General features: G+C 29.4%; 1 protein-coding gene across 1 annotated transcript; it reads right to left on the reverse strand.

Moving 5' to 3' along the window:
• Positions 1 to 2,163: 2,163 nt before the first annotated feature.
• LOC124940700 (heme-binding-like protein At3g10130, chloroplastic) lies at positions 2,164 to 2,851 on the reverse strand. The gene has a single exon (XM_047481234.1). The coding sequence runs from the start codon at positions 2,779 to 2,781 to the stop codon at positions 2,191 to 2,193; it is 591 nt and encodes a 196-aa protein (XP_047337190.1). The 5' UTR covers positions 2,782 to 2,851; the 3' UTR covers positions 2,164 to 2,190.
• Between the last annotated feature and the right edge of the window lie 16,906 nt (positions 2,852 to 19,757).

Below are 19,757 nucleotides of genomic sequence, written 5' to 3' on the forward strand. Positions count from 1 at the left end.
ATGTTCCGAACTAGTACATAGTCACTTGAATATTACTCGTCTCACATTTTTTGAAACGAAAGTTTTGATTAAGTTTGCATAATCAACTTTCTCAATAATTTACAGATTAACCAGCATTCTATGAATCTATGATTAACCACAATGTTACACTTCCGTTATGCAATAATGCAAGATACAGACTGTGAATCCATCATTCCACCAGACAAGTCTTCAACAACCAAAAATAATCAAGTAAACCGAACTAAAATCTCACCGAAATCGGAGGAAGAACTCTAGTGGGCAGTGGCGCAGTGCCGAGAAACAAGGCTGGAACGAGATAAAACGGCCCAAGAGCTCGGGGAAGGAGACGAACGAGTTTTCTTCTCCGATTCCGGCAAACTGGAGGATCGACGACGAGCTTGGGGTTTGGGGGAAGTGTTTCCTTTTCTTTTTTCAGAATGCTTGTTCTTATTTTTTTTTCTTTTTCCTTGATTTTGTTGATAAATGGGAATCGTGCGATTCTTTTCTCCAAGTAAGATAGTGTTTTTTATTTTTATTTTTTTGGATACAAATTAAGTTAGGGCGTATCATTGATAAGTTATCAATTATTATTTATGCCCTTTTTAAAAATAAGTCCATGAACATATATTATAATTTATTTTATTTTTAAGATTTTGGTGCCCAAAAAATATTTGGGCTTGAGATAATTGCCTCACTTATTTCACAGCAAGTCCGGGCATGTTCGAGAGTCTCTCGAGTTTAAATGATTACAAACTTTTTCGGATTCAAAGATAAGAGGTTTAAACTCAATTTTATTTTTTACACTAAACTTATAAAATTATATTATTTAATTTTTTTTCTACATAAACCTTTTTCTATATAACAAAATATAATTTAAATTTAGATGTTGAATTAAACTTATTAAATTATATTTATTTACATACACCTTCATTATTTTAATAAAATATAATTATAAATTTTAAAATACATAATATTTTTTATTTACCTATTTTTTATATTAATTTTTTTTAAAATTTATACCATTCAAAATTTCAAAATACTTTTATCACTTTTATTTCCAATCAAATATAATTTAATTATTTATAGAATTTATATTAAATTTTACAATTTTTTATTTAATCATATATAATTTAAATTAAAAAAATTAAATATATAAAATTTACAAAAAAAATTATACTTTTATTTATATTATTTTTAACATAATTATAATTATTTTTAACATAATTTTTAGAAAATAACTCAAGATTAATAATGTTTGAAAAAATATATTTGAGGCTATGAAATGTCCATATTATCTAGTTTGTGATGATTATTTTTTAAATTGTACTTTCTAAGGTAAGATTAGGAGATACCAAATTTATTGGAAAATAATAGGTAAAAAAATGAGTTATTTGACCGAAATGAAAATTAATGTTATAAGTCAAGTGTGATCAGGGCCGTTAGCGCCCTAGGGTAAGCCTGACAAAGCCTTCGGGCTAGGGCAGCCCATTCCCTACGGGCAACCCACTTGTTAAAAATATTTAGATATTTAGTTAAATTTATTATAATTTTAAACATAAAATTGTCTAACTTAAAATTTTTATATGGTTATTAGTTCAAATTTTACCAATTTTTTTTTATCAATATTTTAAATTAGATCTAAAGCAACACAAATATATCAATTTTTTTCTAGTCGGACCGGAGTAACTCAAACACTCAGGCCAACTCTGAGTCTGCGGATAAAATGTAGAATGAATGTGATCTACTTTTTTTTATTTATTTTAATATATTATTCATGATTTATGTAGAATGAAAATGATTTACTTTTTATTTTATTTTATTTTAATATATTATTTTATTTATTTTAATATATCATTCATGATTTATTGATTTATTAAGTTAAAATATTTTAAAATTATTATATATTTTTGTTTGTTTATAATTTGTATTTGTCTCCTAGTTTATTTAAAAGTGTAAATATTTACTATTATTACCTTATTGCTGAATGCACATGTAAGTTGTAATATTTACTATAATATAGATATATGATTGTTTCAAAAGAGAAATAAGAAATCAAATCAAGTCAAATATCAAATATAGATTACTGTTTCTAGTTCTGCCAATGAAAACATCAAATTCAACAAAAAAAAAAAAAAAAAAAAAAAAAAAAAATAATAATACAAATTCTTAATCAACCATTCTTTCATTATATCATTCAACCGGAATCATGACTTCATTGGTTCTGAAAATAGGCAAAGTCCATGGAGGATTATATCTAGCAAGCAAGAACTCACCAATAACCTTAAACCCATCTCTCTCCAACCCTTTCTTCAACTTCTCAACCTTCTCCTTCACAATACCATCTCTAGCCACTCCTGAAAATTTCACCACTCCATACTTCCTCTCTCCCAACTCCTTTATCACCACCCTTTCATCCACCGGCCGCGGTGCATCCTCCGCCCTCTCATACTTCGCCGGCAGAATAAAACCCATCGTCGACTTCTTCTCCTCCTCCGATTGGGTAATCACAGGCGCCGTCATCGCGATTGTCTCTGGAACCGCCGATTGGGTAATCACCGGCGCTGTCATCGCGATTTTCTCAGGTTTGGTATTCTGGGGATTTCCCAAAACGCCGATGTAATTGGCTAGGATGGTAAAGCCGCCGTCTTTATCGCCGGTTGAATCGTAGGTCACTTCGGCGATTACAGAAGGTGCGTATTTGCGAATTTCGTATTCGTCGGTGGATTTCACGATATCGTATTTTGGCGTTTCGACGTCGATCTTGCCCATGACTAATCCCATTTTGACGATGGATTTGCGATTCTTGGCAATGGATTAATGTTCTTTGTGTTTGTGAATGTGTTGGGGAAGATGAGAGATAGATTTGAGGGGAATTTATGGGATTAATGGAAGATTCTAGATTATCAAATTAGTTGAATTTTAATATTTTTTATTTTTAATTGAAATGTTTATAAATTTTTTATTTACTAGTTTGAATAATATTCTGGTAATAAATTATACTATTACCATCTTTAATAGTGTATTTTTATAGTATAATAGTTACTGAAATTATAATGTATTTATAGTTTTAATCAAAAGAAAAAGAAGTTTATAGGATTAAAGTTACTGAAATTTTTATTTTTGAGAATATATTATATTTTTCTATTAAATAATATTACTTTTTTATATCAAATTGCATTATATGGAGCATATGCAATATTGAATGAATGGTCGACAATTGTGCACACGTGGCCTCATATATTCCACAAAGGATTTTTTTTTAGTTTTTGCTAAAATTTATTTATTAGATTTAACTTAGTAAGACTTTAGCAACAAGTGTAACTTACATGATTTATTCTTATAATAAATAGGTCAACACTCAACATCTCTTTTACTCACACTTTAACAAATTAACAACCAATCTCAATTGATCACAGACCTCTTATCCAACGTCAAACCAACCACTAACCACCACTCGACATTTATCTCGTGACCTCACACTTTCAAATGCTCGCCAAAATAATCACTAATTCCGACTTCACACTTGACAAATCACCCACCACCCGACCTTCATCTCGTTACCTCACATTTTCAAATGCTCGTCATACCAACCACTAATTCCGACCTCACACTCGACAAACCACCCACCACCCGACCTCCATCTCGTTACCTCACACTTTTAAATACTCGTCAAACCAACCATTAATTCTAACCTCACACTCGACAAATTACCCACCACCCGACCCCCATCTCGTGACATCACACTTTCAAATGCTCGTCAAACCAACCACTAATTCCGACCTCACACTCGACAAACCGCCCACCACCCACCACCCGACCTCCATCTCGTGACCTCATATTTTTAAATGTTCGTCCTACCAACCACTAATTCCGACCTCACACTCGACAAACCACCCACCACCCGACCTCCCATTTTCAAATGCTCGTCATACCAACCACTAATTCCGACCTCACACACTCGACAAATCACCGACCACCCGACCTCTCATCTCGTGACCTCACATTTTCAAATGCTCGTCATACCAACCACTAATTCCGACCTCACACACTCGACAAACCACCCATCACCCGACCTCCATCTCGTGACCTCACACTTTCAAATGTTCGACAAACCAACCACTAATTCCGACCTCACACTCGACAAACCAACCACCACCCGACCTCCCATTTTGAAATGCTCGTCATACCAACCACTAATTCCGATCTCACACACTCGACAAATCACCCACCACCCAACCTCCCATCTCGTGACCTCACATTTACAAATGTTCGTCCTACCAACCACTAATTTCGACCTCACACTCGACAAACCACCCACCACCCGACCTCCCATTTTCAAATGCTCGTCATACCAACCACTAATTCCGACCTCACACACTCGACAAATCACCCATCACCCGACCTCTCATCTCGTGACCTCACATTTTCAAATGCTCGTCATACCAACCACTAATTCTGACCTCACACACTCGACAAACTACCCACCATCCGACCTCCATCTCGTGACCTCACACTTTCAAATGTTCGACAAACCAACCACTAATTCCGACCTCACACTCGACAAATCAACCACCACCCGACCTCCCATTTTGAAATGCTCGTCATACCAACCACTAATTCCGATCTCACACACTCGACAAACCACCCACCACCCGACCTCCATCTCGTGACCTCACACTTTCAAATATTCGCCAAACCAACACTAATTCCGCCCTCACATTTTCAGACGACAAACCACCCACCACCCGACCTCCATCTCGTGACCTCACACTTTCAAATATTCGCCAAACCAACATATATTTCGAGACCTCAGACTTTCAAATATTCTCCAAACCAACACTAATTTCGCCCTCACATTTTCAGATGTCTATCATCTGTTTAAAAGTTACGCCACCTTAAAAATATAAATTTGCATGTTTTGGGATTCGAACTCTGGTCTTCAACATGAAATGTGAACACTTAAACCGCTAGACCACTTATTATTGTTGAAATAATTTTATTATTTTGTGTATATATATATATTGTATTTAATATTTATTACCAAATAGTTACTTTTTATATAAACATAAAAGTTATTTATTCTCATAAAAAAATACAATATATATATATATGAGAGAAAAAATATATGATACCAGCGTAAAACAGCGTCATCGAGGTAGTAGGAGAATAGGTGGAGAACAGTTGGTTCTCTAAGTCGCAATGGGGTCATTGTGGAAGTGTACATTTTTAAAAAGGTTGATGGGTCGCTTTTTCTGTTATACTTGGATAGAGCTTGAAGCTAGACGTCTAGGGGAAGCTTGACGCCTAAGGGAGTTCGAAAAGATGATGATAAAAACAACTCCGTTTTGATCCATCCAAAATGCGTCGTCAGGCATTCCGTGGTGTTTCGTCTGCGTCTAAGCGGCTGGGCTAACAGGTGTCAACGTCCCGTTAGTTATTTTCGTGTGGATCAAGCACGCACATGCACCGTTACAGCGGGTTACGTGGACGATTCATGGGTGCTTGATAAAAATCAAATGCTGATCCAATGACCCAGGATCATGCTGCAATTTAATTTTCTATTTTCGGCTACACTCAATTATCAGTTTTATTTTTATAAAAGGGTTATTTGAAATCGAAATTTAAACATTTTCTTACGTTTTTCTTCACAAAAAATTATACAAAAAATATTTTTGGAAACATAATAAAATTATGTACATTATATTTATTTTTGGGTATTTTGGGGTATTTATTTTATTGTTTAAGCTATAAATTATACATAATTTATGTTTTAAATCATAATTAAATAATTTCAACCCCTTATTATGTTTAATTTGGATAAAATAAATACAATATTTTAACCTCAAATTATTTTTAGATTTTAATTTTCCTAATTAGGATTTAATTATCACAATAATTAACCCTAATTTAATCTTTAATCTCTTTTTGTGTTATTTTGAAATTAAAAATTCAAAATATTATTTTAATATTATTATAAATAATATTATTATTTACAAAATATGGTAGGTCAAATTTTCATGCTTATAAATATAAAGTCTTATTAGCTTAGTTGGTTATAGGGTTTTACTTAGGGGTGGGTCGTTACGGTATACTTTAATATTTTATTCATACCTTATACCTTAATATTTTATCCATACCTTAAACCTTACCGAAAATTTCGGTATACAAAAAATTCATACATTTACCTTAACTTGATTTCGGTATACCTTGATTTCGGTATACCTTAATTTCGGTTCGATATCGGTATTATATCTTTGATATCTAAAAAACATATTAACTTTAAAAAAATCAATTTCATCGGTAAGGTAGAGATTGAATATATTGAATAATATTTCGGTATAATAATATTTTGATATTATTCAAGAATTATATTTCTATAATTAAATTAATATCAAATCTATTTAATTATTTTCTTATAAGTATTATATATATATATATATATTAATTTATAAATATTATTTTGGTATATCTCGTTATACCAAAATTTTAAAAATCTCATACTTTTACCGTACCAATAATTTTGATATCGGTACTATACCTTACATTTTTTCGGTATACCTTAAAAATCAATATTTTCGATATATTGCGGTATGGTATTTTCGATATACCTATAATATCAGTAATTTTTCTCACCCCTGGTTTTACTTGTGTTGTTTGGTTACAAGTTCAAAAACATATATATCATTTTATTTTATTTTGAAACGTTTCAAGTTTATGGGTGAATCAACCCACGATCTGATTCAAGTATCCATTTACTCTCACATATATATTCAAATTAACTATGTCTCCGACAAAGCAAGCAAATTAAAATTAAGAATTATATATATATATATATATATATTTCTTTTTTATGTTTATTATGATTAGGATAAGATTTTTAAAGATAAATGATGTAAATAGTTTTTTTTCATATAATGTTCTAGGTGGTTAATCAAAGTGTTTTTTATTTTTATAAAAGTTCTGAATATTTGAGACAAAAAATGATTATTTATATTATTTTATATGGTTGTTGGTTATGAAATATTTAGCTTACTTGTTTACAAATTTGAAAGTGTTATCTTTCATTATTTTTATATATAGTTCATGAGTTTGTCCATTGTCAACTCTATTCGTTCATGGAAGGTGTACTTTCAATCAAGAATTAAAGAATTAAAATATTTGATTAAAAAGGTAATAAATTTAAATTTCACGATTTCTAGAACATAATTTATTTATTGAAATAATTTTTGTTTGTCGTCATTCAATTATGCAAATTAACTGTCATTGACATGCACATATAGATCTACATCATCTTAAATTTTACGCTTTCTAGAACGTAACATTTTTATAATTATATATATATATATGAATATTATTATGGTGAGAAACTCAAAAAGTATATTTTTATTCTCCAATCCTTTATTACATTACTTAATTTATTAAATAAAATACTAAAATATATTTTATTTTAAATTATTATTTTTATTTTATCATTATATACGTATTAATACATTTTAAGTTTTTTTTACCCAAAAATAATAATTTATATTTTCTCAAAATCACCATCAATTATTATTTTCAGATAAATGAAAATTAAAATTTTAACACAAATCCGAATAAACCCTATCTTATGACATAAATTCATATATTTACTCATCATATTAACTAACCAATAATAATTAGAGACATACCTTAGGTACCGGTAGAACTAATTGACATTAAAATAAATGAAACAGTTGTTTGTTCCCTGTTAATTTAATTGTAACAATACTGTACTTTCCCTTAACAATGATTGGTTTGATTCAATTTATACCTAATTTATTCTAGCGGCAAGTAGTCAATTTTTTGTTTAATACATTTATGAGTATCTAATTTATTTTAATCTTTAAACTTATTTATTCAGTTTATTCGTAGGTACTTTAATATGATTCAAATTATTTAATCTTCAATATTGGGTAAGTTTGATTCAACTTGTATACTTTTATACTTTTAGCTTATTTTTCTTTTATATTTATAAAATTATTTAATAATTTATATTATATTTATAATATTATATATATTTTTTATTAATTTAAATTTAAATATTAATAAATTATTTAGATTAAAAAATAATATATTTTAAAATAAATTAAATGAATATATTAATTTTTATTAACATATAATTTGCACTAAAAAAACATAAAATCAAACGATTTCCAACCCTTATCATTTTTCAGTGTTGAATGATTTGTATAAAAGGGTTTTGCCATTGATTTAGAAAATAATAATAATATTATATAAAAAAGTAATATTATTTATATCTTGTAACCTAGGAAAACTTTAGATTAAAAAAAAACTCAAGTTCGAGAAATTTTAACATTGGTTTACGTGTTAAAAATCTTTTAAAATAAAATATTATTTAAAAAAATTATATAAATATGTCCTAACTTTTGAAATTAATTATAATAATAATAATTTTTTGATCAAATTTTTAATAATCTTTTAAATTTTAAATAATCGAATAAAAATTCGATTAAAGAAATTTCTTTTTAAATTAATAAAAAATAATTAATTCGATAAAATGTCGCCATTTTTTTTTGTTTAAAGTTAATAAAAAGGTATATGTATATAAACGTATTTTTAACTACAGTTTCATTTTGGTTCGTAGTAGGTGATACTCGGGAAATGGCTTCTGCGCTACATACTCTATACCCGTTAAAAAAATTGTTTATACTCTATAAAATTTTGGTTTTTATTATTAGTTATATAACGTTTTATTTTAACCAATTATTCTCCAGATCCTAGGCATGCACATGTTTTCATGTATTTAAAATTGTAACAACAATATTTAAATGTTGGTTCATGTAGTTGATGACGATGATTGAAGAGGAATTTACCTAAAGAATATTAGTTTTAAAGTCATTAAGGTTTTAAAAATAAATCTCAAACAAGCCATTATCAAAATAATTTTTATGAAAATATTCTAAAAATATTTTGAAATCATTTTCTATTTTTTATGAATTTTTAGAGAATAGTTTGATTTTACAAAAATAATTTTAGAACTTTAAAATGGAACCAAACAGGCCATATGAACGGTGCTCTCGGTCCTATGTGCGATTTTTGTCGATCGGGGCTAAAACCCTCGGTCATGAGTCGGAACCCCCTAGGTTGAGGTTCAAGGATTCTCGGTTGGGGTGCTAAAGTCCTTCGATCGAGGTGCTAAAATCCTCGATCGGTGCAGATGTTCCTCGGTCGGGGTACTGAAGTCCTCGGCCGAGTTCTTGACTTCCTTGGTCGAGGTTCGGAATTCTCGGTCGAGATTCGGAATTCTCGGTCGAGGTTCGGGAATTCTCGGTCGGGTGCGAGAATTATTGGTCCTAGGCTGCTAGCTTCAAGCTAATTTTGTCGGTTCTAAGTGCCAATAACACTCGGTCATGGGTTAGCCTTGGTCTAACTTTTCTGGGTCCTAGGTGCTGATGTCCCTTGGTCCTGGGTTAGCCTTGGTCTAACTTTTCTCGGTCCTAGGTGCTGATGTCCCTTGGTCCTGGGTTAGTCTTGGGCGTCAAGAACACACAATCCTAATTAAACTCGAGCTAAGTTTCTCAGTCCTCAAGAACATCGAAACTGAAGGTTTTAATATTTTTTTTAGGCCTGACTCATTTGATCCAAGGCCAATGGAATCTTCCAATAGTTCCTAGGATCATTTATAACGTATCCCCGATGTATCATTCGATCGGGAAAATGTTTCATTTAAACCAAGTAGTTTTTCTATAAAAAATTGGGTTTTGGTTTTTTTGTCTTTAATGAAGTGTAAGGAGCTTACAATAGCTTTCTTATGCTTCGAATGGAACCAAAACATGAACATTAAATATTCGTTATGACCAATTCACGAACGAAATTATTTATTTTTATAAAAAAATGGTTTTTGATCGAACATGAACGAGATAGATTGGAACTTGTCCAAATTAGTTCCCAACATCATTAGAAAAATATTGAGAAGCTTTCCGGGTTGTAGTTCTTGAGCAATAACTCAATAACAAAAAACCCAATTTTGAATTTTTCAAATTCAAATTTAGGGGTTTCTGATTTTTTTTTTTAAACGGCTTAGTGTCATTTCATTAAAAAAAAACCCAAAAGAGGAAAAATGAGTTTCAAGAAATAAAGCTTGACAGACCCTAGCTTTGTTTAAAATACCAAATGAGTTTCAAACAACTAAATTACAGAACAAACACAACAACAAACAATTATAAATAAGTAATCAAACAAAACTATTTGAACATTCATTTCCTTCTAATGATTTTATAGGAAATATTTCATCTTTGACTGAGCTTCCAACTGTCTTCACTAATCGGAATTCCCCTCCATGTATGTATGAGAACGTTGCCATCAGAAATAATATCATCCCAAACTTTTTTTTCTGTTCTCTTATTAGTGCTGTGAATTTTTGTATTTCTTTCTCTCCAGGTATTATAGACTAAGGCTCCAAAGAAGCATTTGAAAACATTTGCATAAAAGTTATCACCCTTAGCCTTTTTCTTTACAAGCTCTATGATTTCGTTTCATGTACCTAGAAATTTAGCGATATTCATGTTCTGAGCAAAATTGATCCACAACTTTGATACAAATGCGTACTCCCCAAACAAGTGGTCAATGCGTTCCTCTTTTACTACGAAGATTGGGCAATTCACATCTGGAATATTCATATACTTCTTAATTATGTCTCTTGTCACCAATCTTTTCCTGAATGTCAGCCAAAGAATGAATTGGTTTCGAGGTATAACCTTTGAAGACCAAACTACTTTATGTCAATCGACCACCATCTCCTTTGTTCTAATGATCTCTCATGCTTTTCCTGCCACGAATTTTCCATTCATAACAGTATCCTAGCTCTTTTTATCAATGTTTCTATTGAATTGTATATTATTGATCAGATTTAGAATTCTAACTCCTTCTGCAATACTCCTAAGAATAGAGCTGCATTTTCCTTTTTAAATATCTCTAACTAAGTACACGAGATATTTTTTATGATTCTAATTCTAATAGATTGGAATTTCTCCCGAAGAATTATGGGATTATTCTCTAACCATGGATCGTGCCATAATAATATCCCCCTTCCATTACCGATTATGAACTTCATCATCTAATATGTCTCTCCTCTGGTTCTTAGGATTTTCTTCAAGGACCATGTCATTTCATTTTTATAGTGGTTTTTGATTTGTGTTGATTTATCAAGTTTGGCTTCAACATAAAGCTTATAAATGATCCTAGGATCATTTCCCAATCAAGAAATCGAACAACTAGGCATTATATGAAACTAGTAAAACTGAAATATAAAAATTTCAATCTAAACTGGTAATTCGAAATAAAGGGTGATTAGAAGCTTATTAAGAGTTGAAGAGCACTCCTGAGCTCTTAGGAAATCTTCTTCAATGCCTGGATCAAAGCCTTAAGTCTTTACACGAAAATTCCAAAAATTCAGAAGCTTGAAGCATAATGACCGATTTTTCAAAAAGCTTGATTGAGGTCTTGAGAGTGGATCTCTTGTCATCGGTTTTCTTAAAGGGGGCTATTTATAGCCTCTTGAAGTAAGTTTGTGAAACAAGTGGATCAGATTAAGTCATAAACCATCAATGGTGTTTTGTCTGATCTTCATCCTACTTGCATGATCAAGTCATGATGAGGCCTATGATCGTAGGAGAAATGATCATTGTGCTAGGGTGATCATTTAAGCTTTTGAATAGCCGTTTTTGTGGACTATCGACAAAGTTTTATTTTTAAAAAATCAAGGATGGGATATGTTCTTATCATGTTTGTCGTCGCGAAGAAGAATACAAACCATGGGTGAAACGACATCATTTTGGGCATAAATTCGAACATGGGACGCTCCATTGACGTTCTTTCTAAGTTTCGCGATCGGGGTTTCATCACATTTTGGCTAACAGCGCTAAAGCGTTCGTTTTTTGATTCAGTGCTGCGTGGAAGCGCTCTTCTTCCGTTGCAGCGGGATACACAGATGGCTCATGGGCGTTGGATGATGATTCATCGCTCATCCGAAGGTTGTGACTTCTACCGCAGTGATCCGTCCGGATTTCGGCCACACGAGATTATGCTTTTATTTTAGCCTAAGGATTTGTTTGAAAAGTGGTTTCTTTCATCTCTTTGGCTTTATTTTTTATCCACAAAATATTTTTTTTATAAATATGACATTTATTTTTCAGTTTTTTTTAATTATTTTTGTATATTTTTTGGGTTTAATAAATAATTTATTTGAGATAAAATGAATACAACATTTATCCTAAATTATTTATTTTTAATCCCTTTGATTTTCTTAAAATTAATTTGAGATAAAATGATTATAATCATTTATCCCAAATTATCTTATTTATTTTTCTTGGTCATTATTTTTAATTAATTTGAGTTTAATTATCAATAAATAAACCAATTAATCTTTTAATCATGTTTTGACCTTAGTTTTAATTATTTTGAATTTTTTTATTCAAAATAATCATTTTTTTAATTTATAAATTGGGTAATTAAAATTTTAATGTTTACATACTTATTATCTAACTGCTCATAATTTAAATTTTACAATTCTCATTTTTATTATATATATATATATATATATTTATATATATATATATATTTATATATATATATATATTTATATATATAATAAACTTATCATTTGACATATATTTGTGTATAAAAAAATGAATAAGTGGAGATATATATCTAAATTTATGTTTCGTTATTATTTTTATAATAATTTTAAATTAATATATAAAAAAATAGAAAAACAGGAAAAATAATATATAAAATTATTTGAAAGATATATAAAATAGATTAGAGAGAATGAATAAAATAATTAGAAATAGATTACAGACAATGAATAAAATGATTAGAGAGAGATTAAATAAATGAAAAAAAATGAATAAAATTATTAGAAAGAGACGTAACATATTAGGAAGAATGAATAAAAAATAATGATAGAACTATGTTAAAATTAATATTAAACCTTAAATATTTAAGAGGGAGGTAGAAAGAAAATTGACTTTAAACGCAAAATGTGTTTGTGTGAGTTTATTACGCAAAATTACTATAACATATTATTACGTAAACGCTAAACGTGACGATTAAATGTCGAATCAAACGTGGCCTTGTTATGTTTAAGTTTAAACATTCAACTAATTTATTTTTTTTATATTTTTAATAATAACATTTTTACAAAAGTAATGGGAGAGTGAGTTGAGAATGGAGTGTCCCCTCAAATAGTTATGTGAGGCATATCTCCAATGTACTTGATGTCTCTAAGGAAGGCTAGTTCTTGGGTAGTAGGCGAGATCTTGTGGTTCGCTTGCTAGACGGACACCCTCAGGTAAGTGTTTAGGGTAAAGTGACGCATAAATCATAAGAGGTTCAGGGGATTCGAAGGGCCACATCAAACATCGATATTCAATCGATTTTCCAAATAACCCTTAAATGAGCTTCACGCGTCTGGGTCTGGGGAGGCTATGCGTTGTACTGTAAATGTCATTGGTGGTAGATGAAGGGTTCTAGAAATAGGTCGGTCCTCGATTAGACTTTGTGTCCACAATCAAAGTAATGAGAGGTCTCTAGTTAGCACACAACCTAGGAAGCAAACTAGGTCTAGAGTGTTGCAAATAGATACTCGTGCAGTCGAAACTTTCAAACTAGGAATGGCAATATGGCGTATCGGGGCGGGGAAAATATTTACCATCCTACCCCATTTTATTTCGAGGATTTTTTTACTACCATCCCCGCCCCGTTTAGTTTCAAGGAATCCTCGCGGCACACCTTTAAACCATATTATCTGAAAAAGTTTTAAGGAAAAATTCGTGATACATTGATTCAATTGTTTGGAATGGAAACAAATATGTGGAATCATTATCTTCTTAGTCGGGTCAGTAATGATTTTAAGAGATTTATTGAACTCGACAAGGATACTCAATTAGAATAGGAAAACAATTAGGTTAGTATCAAGGTTCATCATTATGATCCACATAATCATTACCTTGAATCCATTTGTGTTGATAATGAAACGCAAGTGTATAAATTGATGATGTGACCTAAACGTCCTATTGTCGTATCTCCTTCACCGGTATCCTCTTACTCGGAAAACAAAGTTGAGTCTTTATCAAATTTGTTTGTGTCGGATTCGTCGAATTCGTTTAGACTAACGAGAGAGTTAGTGATAACCCAATTTCACGTGGATTAGATCGGTATAGCGTCTTACAAATGTTGAAAGGCTAGTTAAAGAGATGATACATTCAGGGAGATTTGATATGGTTAGGAGGAGGTTGAGTATAATGAAGTTGGATTTAATTAGCCAACAGATTCTCGTGTGACTGAGATCGAGTGTCCGTCTTCACACCCCTAGGGTTGTGAGTCCATCCTAAATGTCGAAAAAAGGAAGAATAGGCATGTGGTGGTGTTTCAAGAGTGGAGAAAGAAACGATTAATGGGGTATAAATTTAAATTATGGATACTTGTTGATGATATAATCCAAGTTAACCCTATTATAACACTTTATCATGAGATTAATGTTATTGAATTACTAGTTTTCATTCACATTGTGTCTCATGAGGAATCGATGGTTTTTGTTCTAGATTATGATGTTAACAATAATATACAAGTAGAATTCTCAACACATAATATGACGATCAATGAAAAACAAATCCTACATGAAGGAGTAGGCATGTAAAAATATTGGGTTTCAGGGGACCCAATCGGACCCAAACCATCAACCGGAATAATCTATTGTAGGGTTATATGCAAAATGAAAGTGTGTCTCGAAGTCGAAAAGGGTTATTATGACTATATTTTATCAATGATTGGAAAAATTATTTCTTAGAACGTTTATGAGATAATTAATTGAGTGAAGAGATGCATCATTAAGACACTAATGAGAATCACTGGGTGTGGAATATTATTTTAGTGAGACCAAAATTCGGGAAAAGGATTATTGGATCGTAACTCGTAGGATCTATGTAATTGGCGATTGTAGAGCTACATGGTTGGATCTCTAATGCACAAGCAATAAATAATGTTATTAATTTGATCTCGAACGAGGAAGAAGTTCATGAGAGTGAACTAAAAATATCTATAGGTATTGTCAAGTTCTATAAGGGTTTGTTTCCAGAACCATTTAAGACCAGACCAAAATTGAATCGTATTACTTTTGATCCAATTAATACAGCACAAAAAGATATGTGGAAGCTGATTTTTTTACAGAGGAGGTTTAGGAGTCCATTAAAGTGTGCAGAAATGATAAAACGTTGGGATGCGACATGTTTATTTTGTTTTTTTAAGAATGCTTGAAATTTCCTTAGCAGTAGAATTATATAAGCAATTGATCATTTTTATCGTTATCATCATTTGACAAGAGTTGGAACTCTACTTTGATATGTCTCATTCATAAAACTCTAGAGACTATTTTCGTGAAAATATTTAAGCATATCAGTCTCAATTCGTCTTAGTATAAGATTGTCTCAAAATATTTGGCCAAGAGATTACGGAGGGTGTTAGAGACAATCATATTTAATTAGATGACGGTCATCATAAATGTCAAATCTATGATGCATTATTAATAGTTAATGAGTGCATTGACCTAGCTAATTTATGAGGCAAAAATGTTTATCATGTTAGACATCAAAAAATCTTATGATCACGTTAATTGAGGTTTTTGTTTGATGTAATAGACAAAATGAGATGGGTGAGAAGTTGATTGATTGTATTAGATTTTGTCCCTCGATAATTACATTTTTTGTCATTGTAAATGGGAGTTCTCAGGAATTTTCAAAAGCTCCTGAGGGAACAAACAGGGTGATCCAATCTCTCATTTCTTTTTTGTCATTTTGCAATATCACAATTGTTTTCTATAATGACACGCTCTAAATGGTTTAGGCCACCTCAAGAATTTTAAGTACCTTTGGGATATCTTATGGTTATTTGGTGCATGTTTTGGTCTTCAAATTAAACTTAAGAAGTTACATTTTTCTCATATTTTGTTTCAAATAGAAGTATGAGGTTGTCAAATGTTTAGGTGCTCAATATTAGTGTTAAATTACGATTTAATGCCTCCTAGGACATGATTATCACTGATGGGGAATTTAAACTATCTAGAGGGAAAAATAAAATAATCTCGAAAGTGGGTCGGTTAATTCTCATTCAGAGTGTGTTGTCATTTATGATCACATATATGATGTCTTTATTCATTCTCTCTAAGAGTGTGGCGGTAAAAATTGAGAGAATAATGTGTAAATTTCTATGGAGATCTTCTAATTCATCGTGTTGTCATCTAATTGCTTGAGATATTATTAAATACGTTAAAGACTGAGGGTAATCTATTTTGTTTCCTTTAATAAAGAACTTATATTGAAATGGTGTAGTAGATTTGTAACGGAGCAGAATAGTGTTTGAGAATCGATGATTATATATAAGTATGACTAAGATTTTTCTAATTGTCTCACCAAAATGTTTAATTATTTAGAGGAATGTACCTTTTGGATTGAAATTTATTCTACAAGGAAAGGTTTTCGCAAATAGTCCAGATTTTCAATCAGTTTTAGGGACGACATTTGGTAAAATGTCAAAAGTCTAGTTAAGACGTATCATGAGCTTGCTTCCATTGCGATATGTGGAAATGTCATAGTTAATGACATGTTTAATCCTCGGTCTAGTAATTTTGCTAGTTGAATTATATATATAAGGATATTAAACATTATGGAGAGTTTTCCCATAATAGAGTTTTACTTATGTAAGACATAAATAAGTATCCTTATCTAAACAAGATGTTATGTGTTGGTTAAACATTATTGTTTAATGTGGGACATTGCTACAATTTATTCACTAAAATGATTTCACCTGATTTATGTTGGGAGAAGTTTTGAGAGTAAAAAATTCCATAAATGATCTAATTTTTTGAATGAAGAGCTATTGATAGTGGAATTCTTACGATGATATGTGCATAAAAAACTAATTTATTATGGTATGTTGTATATGTCGCGATGAGGTTAAATTGGTAACTCAATTACTTTAACATTGACGAGGGCTATCTAGTATATAAAGTATTTTGTGAAGTAATACTGATATTAATTGGGTGATGTCCGAGTCTTTGAGTACTAACTGAGAAGTTTAGATTAATGCAATTGATATGACAATCGTACATATTTGGATTATCATCCCAATTATTTTCTGATAGGTTGTCTAGTTTGAGAGAAATTGTTGACTTTTCAGTTATTACTGTAGTCGTCTAATGCATATCATTTATAATGTTATTATTACAACATTTTCTTATATTCATCCAAAAAGTGGGTACAGTCGGTCGTGGAGTTAATCGTTTTTCTTAGAGAAATTTGAGCTCGATAACCTATTGACAACATGGTTATATTATATTCCTTTATTTTTTTGTTTTTTTTCTCATGTAATATTTTGTGGGTAACCTTAAACGATTATTGTCATTTTTAGTTTTGATAAATCATTTTTAAAAAATAATAAATTATATATTAAATATTAATCACTTTAATTTTTTCAATAAACTTTTTTTTTTAATTATCAATAATATATAACTCATTACTTAATTTTATATTTATAAGTTTAATGTTTTTTATTTAAAATAATTTGAATTTTTTATTTTCTTAATTTTAAATATTAATCAATTACTTAAACAAAAAAATATTTATTTTAAGATAATTTATATGAATACAATTTTTATAAGTTTTATTAACATATAATTTTAAACTTTAATTCAATTAAGAAAGCTATGAATCTATCTAAAATAAAAGTTTCAAACAATTTATAAACTATCAATATATATGAAATTTATAAATGTAATAATATGTTAAATTAATTTAATTAATAAACTATTACAAAAATTATAATAAAACATAGTTTTAGGTAAAAATCTTTTAAAAAATCTAAAAACAAATCAGCTCCAAAAGTAGTTGGAAATTTCTATTTATAACTCTATCAAGGTAGCTCAGTGGTAAGAGTTGGTTTAAAAGACCAAAATGACACGGGTTCAATTCCATCTGAAGGTGTTTTGAGTTTAAATGGTAGACCATGGATATGGGGTGTCATGCTAGTTCTACTTTTAGTCCAAAAAAGTTTTGTTTACACCATTTTAGCAACATAAAGTTCGCTGACTTCTATATTTATTTATTTTTAAAATAACAATTTAATATTATATTAATGAGAGTCATTTAAGTATAACGATAACAATATTTAAAAAAATAAGAGTGTTCATATTGTCACCAAATATACCTGAAATATAACGAAATTAACTATTTGAAGAACAACGAAAATATAAACAAAAAATATTCAATAACGAATAAAGAAACATTACATATAATTTAAAATTTTGAGCTACAGTATTCTCACTAATAACAACGAATAAGAATGACTCAATTTGAGTGAATTGCACGGTTGAAAAACACCTATACACACCCTGGATCCCAAAGCACTATTTAATCAAGAGTGAGTAATAATATGAGGAGCAAAAGTTTTGTAACGAAGTAATGTGAAAAGGTGACTAGACATAATAACTAAACATAATTATTTATATATCTCTTATTTATTAATATTTTTTCATTTCTCTTTATTAATAATTTATTTTTTATCTCTTTAATCTTCATTAATAATTTATTTATATTATTAATTTGTAAATATATGTTTATTTATTTTATTATTTAACTTATTTATTTAAAAAAAGAATTAAAATAATAATAGGGACAATAATAAAATAAATAAAATAAATATATATATATATATATATTATATTTGATAAATATATATTTAAGAGAATAATAAAATAAATGTGAAAATTTTTAATGTTTTAAATTAATTATTTCTCTCCTCTATTAATATATATATTTATTTATTTATTTATTTCGTTAATAATTTATTTATTTATTTTTAAAATGAATTAAGAAAAATAAGAATTTGTAAAATCTACCTCAAATAATACATACTAATATTCAAAATAAATATAACTCATAATAAAATATTGAATTAACATTTTCAGTTAATTGATTGAATTTAATAATCTATTTTATAATAAAATAAAATATAAAAGAAATTAAAGAAAGGAGGGAGAAATAATTAATTTAAAAATAATTATATTTAATTTTTTATTCTCTTAAATATATATTTAAGAGAATATAATATATATTTTGTTATTTTTTTATTTGATTTATTATTGTACGTATTAATATTTGAAATAAATTATTAATAAAGATTGAAAAATAAAAAAAAATTTATTAATAAAGATAATAGAGAATTATTATTGAATATAAAAGAAATAAATAAACATTTTAAATTATACTTATATTTAGTCATCATATCTATTGATATTGATAGTAGTTAATTTAATTAACTTCCACTGTGTACAAGTATGAGGCCTTTGAACCCGGGTCCAGCTAAAATTTCAAATAATGCATCGAGCTGTGGATCTAAAAATTCAAGTTGAGATGAGCTTAAAATATAACAATATTTTTTTTTTTTAATAAAATAAGAGTAGACAAAAGTTAATTTTTTTTTAAAAAAAAATAGATAAAAAAAATAATGTATTAAATTAGAGGTAATAATTTTTTTTGTCTGAGTGTGCGAAACCTAGATATATCCGCCCTAGTACTCCTCCGTCCTTCTTTATTTTCCCACGCGTAATCAAATTATAAAAGAAAAAAGAAAAAGAAATAAACATGCATGGAGCTCTATATATATTGAGATTTGAGAATAGAGTGTTGGAAAACAGTGAAGCAAATAAACATAGATAAATCGAT

The sequence above is a fragment of the Impatiens glandulifera genome, chromosome 1 (genome assembly GCF_907164915.1).
Source record: "Impatiens glandulifera chromosome 1, dImpGla2.1, whole genome shotgun sequence".
NCBI lineage: Eukaryota > Viridiplantae > Streptophyta > Magnoliopsida > Ericales > Balsaminaceae > Impatiens > Impatiens glandulifera.